General features: G+C 51.0%; 1 protein-coding gene across 1 annotated transcript; it reads right to left on the bottom strand.

Moving 5' to 3' along the window:
* Positions 1–641: 641 nt before the first annotated feature.
* Positions 642–5397, bottom strand: SLC35D3 (solute carrier family 35 member D3). Its single transcript, XM_030945774.1, has 2 exons — positions 4962–5397; positions 642–3819 (listed from the first exon to the last, which is right to left on the bottom strand). The coding sequence occupies exons 1-2, from the start codon at positions 5395–5397 to the stop codon at positions 2990–2992; spliced, it is 1266 nt and encodes a 421-aa protein (XP_030801634.1). The 3' UTR covers positions 642–2989.
* Positions 5398–7404: the final 2007 nt, after the last annotated feature.

The following is a 7404-nucleotide window of genomic DNA, read 5'->3' as shown; positions in this document are numbered from 1 at the left end:
TGTCATTTTATAATGGAACTATTAATAATGAGCTTCATCTTACTTTTATTAATCCTAGAGTTATAACAGCTACACCAGTGACATTAAATCATCTTAAATATGTAACCAAAAAAATCACCACTGAGAACCACTGAAATTTTGAGCTGTACCGAGGTTCCAGCACTTCAGAATCCTGTGCTCCTTTGTCTGTCCTTAGTCCCTCTGTCCGTGACAGTATTTATAGTGTGTGGTCACATGTTGAGGAAACTTGGATGGTGTAAAGGCACAAGAATAACTATAAATGAAGCAAAAATGAGCACCCCGGAGTAGCAACAATAAGAAAAGCAGAAAGCTTTTGGAAAGCAGTGCATTTTATTCCCACATCTCATTCTACCGTCTTCCGCTGATGCTATTAAAATACCTCAGCACGAGGCAGTATTTTCATTTTATTGTGCGACAGTGTCTGTTACTGAAAAACTGGATTGCATTTGCCAAATTCCCATTTTAATTTAGGGAATTTACAGGTAAAAACAGAATACAATATAATCACATTTCGACTATACATGCAAATGTACAACATTGTAACAGCAGCTTTTTAATAGTCAAAACTGTTTGAATTTCCACAGATTTCTACTAATAATTTAACAACAGTAAGTGGCAAAACATTTAACCTCCCCACAGGAAAAAGTCCTGAAACAAGAGTCCAGAGGGAGAGCTTCCTAGAGCACGTGTCAAACATGGTGTGTGCACTACGGGATCTAAGACTGGCATCCAGGTGGTAAGAAGATCCACATTTTTTGTGGACAAAAAACACTGAGCACAGTGAGGACAGATCAGAATTGTGTGTTTCTCTCCAGCCATCTGTATGATTACAATGCAGTTCAAGATCACAGTGAGCTCACTAACACAGCAACTATAAGTAACACAAACTTCTTTAGCCTAGGATGCATTTGAAAAACTAACAAAAGCCCTATTATATTAGCCTAGAAACAATAAATAGTACTTTTATTGAAAAGATCCCATATGGAGCTCGAACAGAAGGTAAACGTATTTTGGCAAACAGCCAGTACCTCTTAAACACAAGCTATACATAACATGTGATGTACAGAGCTCCCTGCCCTGTCCCCCAGCTCAGCAGCTCCAGGCTTTTAGTATAAATGTCCTTTTAGCCATCTCTTTCAAAATTCATGGGTGATGCCAGGTCAGCCAACTTCTGCAATCATTCTGAAAACACAGTGCCGCAGCACCTGATGTTTCTGCCTGCATTTATTGACAAGAACCTAAAGCTCCCCCAGAGAGCAGTTTTGCAAATATTCCCTGCTGGGCAAATTGCTCACTTCAGACTGAACACGCTGTGAGGCTAATGCTGCCTGCTCAGCTGGAGAGAGCACTGGGCCAGGCACTGGTTAATTAGGGCTGTGGGAATAGCTGATTTTCAGTTCAGTGGCTTAATAGACAATAATAAATAATTATTAATAACAACAATAACAATATTAAAAACAGCAACAACAACAAACTTGGTTCATTTTTTCAGAAAATGGTAACAACTTGTTTCAGTCTGTTGTCAAGGTAGCCTCAATGGCTGCAGCACCCTTTTGGGGTGAGAAGTACTCACAGTCAAATCTTTTCTCTGTCTAGTCCGAGCAAAGATTCCACCCAAGTACTCCCACCTACCAAACGAGTATCTTCAGGCAAAGAAACACTCAAACATTTGTTTCCACAGTCTTTTCAGTTAAACAGATGTGGGACAAAATACTAGCATATTCACCAGAGGCCTCGCTGGAGCACCTGCTTCCCACTTCCTTCACGAGCGCTTGAGTTCCCCATGAGTGCCAAGCACACCGAGCATCTCGCTCCCCAAGCCATGGGATCTGCTGGAGCCCCGGGCAGCTCCTGCTGCCTGCCCGTGCTTTGTTCCACAGAACAGCACAGCACAGGGACAGAGAGGGCAGATATGCACAAAGCCAAGTACCAGCACATGGCCAGGATGTAGCACACCTGTCCTGCAAAAGCACTCCAGGGAACTTCAGAGTTGGTGTCCCCAGCTCTGCTCTCAGCCTCTGCTTGTGACAGAATTAACAGAGAGGACATCTGTGTTCCAGTCCAGGCTCTGATTCATCTGACTTTAGGGTACAAGGAGGGATAACACAAGGCACACACTTTCTCCCTAATTTTTTATAGCCCTCCCAAATCCAATCAATACATACCAACATTTTCAAACTCTTTTATTTGAGTCAAGCTAATATTCCGAAAGCTATGTATAGTTAAAGCTCATAGACAAACATCCTTCTTTTGCCAGTCAAAGCTTCTCAGAAGCTCAGATCTGGTCCTGCTTTCATGTACACCACCACAAGACTAAAGGATTTCTACTGAAGACACAAAGCACCAAAGGTAAACCAGGTCCAAGGTTGGCCTGGAGGCTTCAATTCATCAGACAAGAGAGTGATTTTACACCAATATAACTGAAGTGGCACAACCTCTAGCTCTGTTGTAATTGTATTGACACAGAGGAGCACAAAAAAGTACAGTTAATACGAGTTTATATTGTAGGAGTTGGTTACGTAGAGTACCTATAATTGGATGGATAGAGATACAGAAGCACACTGACAGAGCCTCCAAATGTGTTAAAATCACTAGGCTCCAGACACAATCTAAGGTATAGGCCACTGCTGTGTCACTGGTACTGCCAAGTATCCCAGTGGCACTGATATCCCTCATATTCCCAGCTGCTGGGCAAGCACCCCGTGGCTTCCCCTTACCCAGCTCTCTCTGTGTCTGCAGCAGAGTGTCAGCACCTTAGCTGAGGTGGGTCTAAAGTGACATACTGAAAGCAGCAGAAAGCAAGCCCAAAGCATGAGCAAACTATGACCTTTAGCTTTTTGACAATGAGGTAAAGTCATCCTGAATGATTTGGATTTGTAAGCATTGATGTGGAAATGTATGCTCTGCCTTCCCCCTGTACAGAAAACCAGGTGTCTGTCCTCAAACAATACGTTTTCAAATCTGCTTTTTAAGGGTTTGGTAGCTCTTCATTTTCTATCAAATAATCCTTCTTTATATAATTAGCACCCCTCACCAACCTCCATACTCCAAGATAGGCTTCTTTCAGCGAGCTTCTGTTCACTTCTTGTGTGATGGTGGATTTTCCCTGAACCACAAGTGCCGTGGCTGATTTCTCAGTGACGTCCTTCTCTTCCTCTCCACTCTGTCTCTGCCCTGTGGGTGATCCTTCCACCGCTGCTTCCTCAGCCCCCTTCCGCTGGGGAATTGTCTCCATGGCAAACAGAGCTTGGTCTCCAGCCTGCCTTTTCCCCTCCTCTTCTCTAGCTTCTTTCTCCAGGTCCTCATAGTTGCTCTGCCGCCTGGTCTCGACGTACTTGGCCACGCAGTAAATGACAGACCCCAAGGTGTTGACCACAACCCCAGCTATAAATAACTTTGTGGGCTCCACATCATTGAATGCCACCATGCCTACCGTGATGGTGGCTATGCTCTTCACCACCCCTACAAAGCTGGTGGTCACAGCCGAGTTAATGTAGGTGCAGTGAAGGGTGGTAAAGTTCATGGCACAGCTAATCAGGACACAAGCAATAAAGATGCATACCATGGCAGGGTCCTTCCAGCCCGGGAAGGACCAGACATTGATGGAATCCATGCTGGCAAAGGAGCAGATGATGAGGAAGGGGGTGGCCGAAACAGCGATGGCGTACTGAGCTGTTAGGGGTCCATATTCACTGTCTACACTGGTTTTCTGAATGAGCACCAGGTAGGCAGCGTGTATCAGCACAGCCAGCACGCCTGTCACATAGCCCATAGCATCCCCAGTCAGGTCACCAGCTCCTGTCACGAGAGTCACAGAGAGAAATCAGCATAGGTGTTGCATGGGAGACAGAAAGAGAGCACCATTTTGGACTAGAGGGGTATTTAGGAAATAGGCATCATTGCACTTTCCATAACCCCTAGGATTTGTCATGCTTGTCCAAGTCTTGCCTCCCAACAAATCTCTTATGCATTTTTTAAAGCTGCAAATATATTGACTGAATTTCATACCCCCTCTAAATCTCACAGCCAAAATCAGATTGCCTTCTCCCTTTTGTGAAGACACTGTGAAATATAATAGCTGAAACCACACACACACACACACACACACACACACACGCAGAGCAACCTCTTGCCAGCACAGACCCATGCCAGCTCTGGCTGCCTGGGCTGCCTGCCCTCCAACCCACTGGCCATTCTGCACCCTCTAGCCACAGAGCCCCACGGGACCCCTGAAGGAACACCTCCCTCCTGAGCCCCCTTGTCAGCCTCTTTGCAGGTTAAATTACACACTCTGCATGTGCTCTGCTGTCTGAGGCAGCTCCCAGCCCAGGAGTGCTGTCGGGCCACAAAGTGCCAGCTTTGCCTCCCACCCCACCTACACCTCGGCTGGACAGCAACACGGGTCCCCCTGGCCCCAGGCGGCTGTAGCTCACCCCTAAGCTTGCACCTGCCCTCATAAGACCACACTTGCCCCAGCAAGGCAGCAGTTGTCCCACGGGCTTGCAGCTGCTCTCAGAACATTACATCTACCCCTGTAGATTCACCGACCCGCCATAAGACTACACTCCATAAGTTTGCACCTTCCCTAGTAGGGTTGCAATAAGGTTGCAGCTACTCCTACACGGACCCGCCTAAGGATGCACCTATCTCCAAAACCTTGTACCGAGCCCTGCAAGAACGCGCCAAGCAGAGCGGGGCTGCATCCACTCCTGCTAGGCTGCACCTGCCCGCCCGTGAGGCTCCGTGGGGCCGCAGCTGTCCCCCAGCACTGCACGCACGCCGTATCCTCGCGTCTTTCTCCCGGGCTGGCGCTGCCCTCCCGGTCCGGCGCCCGAAGCCCGGAGGGAGCGGCTACCGCTGCTGCCGCCCGTCCCGTCCCGCCCCGTCCCATCCAGTCCCGTCCCGCCCCGTGCCCTCGGTGCGGTCGCGGTCGCGCTCACCGGCCAGCGCGGCGCCGCAGGTGGTGATGAGGACGGCGACGAGGACGCCGGGCGATGGCATGCCGTCGCGGAGCACCAGGGCGCCGGTGACCAGCGTGACGAGGGGCAGGCAGCGCTTGAAGACCACATACATGGGGAGGCTGAGGCCGCGCAGCGACCAGAGGGTGAGGGTGGACTGCAGGGTGGCCAGGGCGGCCACGGCGGCGAAGGGGCGCGCCAGGCGGGGCCCGAAGGGCGGCAGCGCCGCCAGCCCCCGCCGCCGCAGCGCCTCCAGCCCCAGCGCCGCCGCCGCGCTGCTGAGGCACTGCAGCAGCGTCAGGAAGGCGAAGTGGTAGCGGGCCAGCAGGAACTTCAGCAGGATGTTCAGCGAGCCCGAGCACAGCCCGTGCGCCACCGCCACCGCGACGCCCCGCGCCCGGCCCCGCCACCGGAGCATCCTGCCCGCGCCCGGCCCCGCCGCCGGGCCCCCGGCTCTGCCGCCCGCCCGCCCGGCCACCCGCCGCGGCGGCGGCGGCGCGGGGGGACGGCGAGGAGCGGAGGCAGGGGGCGGGAGGAGGCAGGACGCGCTCCCGGCAGGGCGGCCGCCGCCCCCGACGTGTCCCCCCCGCGCCGCCCCCAGCGTGTCTCCCCTCCTATCCGCGTCCCCTCCCCGCCCCCGGTGTGTCCCCACGCCATCCCCGGTGTGTCTGCGTCGCCGCTCTCGGTGTCCCCCATCCGGCTGCCCCCGCCCCCCGTGTTTCCAGGTTCGTCCCGCGGTGTCCCCCGGAGCACGCCCGGCTCAGCGGGGATGGGAAGCCTCCCGCTGTCCGCAAACCCTCCCGACCCCGCTCGGGTGCAGCACGGGAGCGGGCACTGAGGTGCTTTCCGTGCCGGGAAAGCCGCGGGGCGCCCTCAGCTCCGCAGCCGAGTGCCACCGGCCCGAAAATAATGTGTAAGGGCCGTAGGAAGCCCCAGGTCTCCCGGAGCGGGGAGATCAGTGAAGGTCCGCAAATTCCCAAGCAGGGAGTACCGCTTTTCCTATTCTCCATAAGTATACGGCCTCCCGGGAAAAAGCATCTACCGAGCCTGCCGGCAGCATCCCTCCCACTGCCCCCCTGCTGCCTCGGCTTATCGGGCTGCGAACGGCAGAAACGGGGACCGCTGCTAAGAAAAGCAGGGAGAATCGGGTTCTATCAGAGGGAATTGCCTTGAGAAGTCACCAAAAGCTGGTAGTCACACAGCTTTTAAAAGTGATGTTTTAAAGCCTGGTAAAGCTTAAAAAAGCTGGTCGCTTTTCTCGACTTTACAGATGAAAGTTTTAACAGGAGATGGCAATAGACCATATCGACTCTAAGGAAAAGGCAACGCAAAAGCAGTTCTCTTGGGCAGCCTGTCCCCTTTACCACTCTCCTGCAGTGTCAGGCAACACAAGGGAAGGAAAAACTATAATTTTATTCAGAGCTACCTTATAATCATCCATCGATTTCTCTCATCAGGACAGGCAGGGTAAAGGAGATAGGGCAAGGCTTATAAAATGAAACGAGGTGCATTGAGTGTCTGAAGATGAAAACTGGTAAGCCAGGAAAAGAAACCGTAGGTACTGGAGGCCAAGCCTGGTTTCAGAACCCACTGGAGAAAAGTGCCAATACATTTACATCAGCCTCTATTTGGACTCACCCCAAGCCCACATGCAACAAAATTTAATGAAAAGTGTGGATCACCTTGACAGTGTTTGCACATGGGATAAAAACAACTCCTTCGGCCAGGTAAGTGCAGATGGAAAAAAATCAGACTGTTCTTTCTGGAAACACTGTAGTAATTTGGACTATACCAGAGTGTATCCTCTGGCAGAAACAATTTTGTCACCTCACCAGTGAAATTATCACTAGAGAAGTGAATCTCTGACACTACAGAATATCAGGTTGAAAAACTGCTTTGGGGGCTAAATAGTTCCTTGACTGAAACACAAAAACAAATGCATCAGAAACAAAAATTTTAATAGACTATTTCATTTGTAAGGACTGTAGAATGATCATCCTAGCCCAACTGCCTGTCCAATTCAGGGCTGAGCAGAAATTAAATCATGTTGTTAAGGGTATTTTCCAAAAGCCTCTTAAACACTGACAAGCTTGGGACATCAACCACCTCTCTAGGAAGTCTGTTGGTGTTTGAATGCCTGCTTAGTAAAGAAATACTTCTGAAGGTCCAGTCTAAACCTCCTCTGGTGCATCTTTGAACCATTCCCACACATCTTATCACTTGAGTCCCAAGGGGAAGAGATCAGCAGCTCCCTATCCTCTTGCCCTCCTTGGGAAGCATCAGAAAGTGATGATGTTTCCTCTCAGTCTCCTTTGCTCAAACTAGACAAGCCCAAAGCCCTCAGCCTCTCCTCACAGGACATGCCTTCCAGCCCTCTCACCAGCTTTGAGGTACACTTCTGGATGCATTGAAGGAACTTCACATC

This window comes from Camarhynchus parvulus, chromosome 3 (assembly GCF_901933205.1).
Source record: "Camarhynchus parvulus chromosome 3, STF_HiC, whole genome shotgun sequence".
In the NCBI taxonomy this organism is placed as follows: domain Eukaryota; kingdom Metazoa; phylum Chordata; class Aves; order Passeriformes; family Thraupidae; genus Camarhynchus; species Camarhynchus parvulus.
Note: the sequence above shows the minus strand (reverse complement) of the source record. Positions and strands in the feature narration are given on the sequence as shown.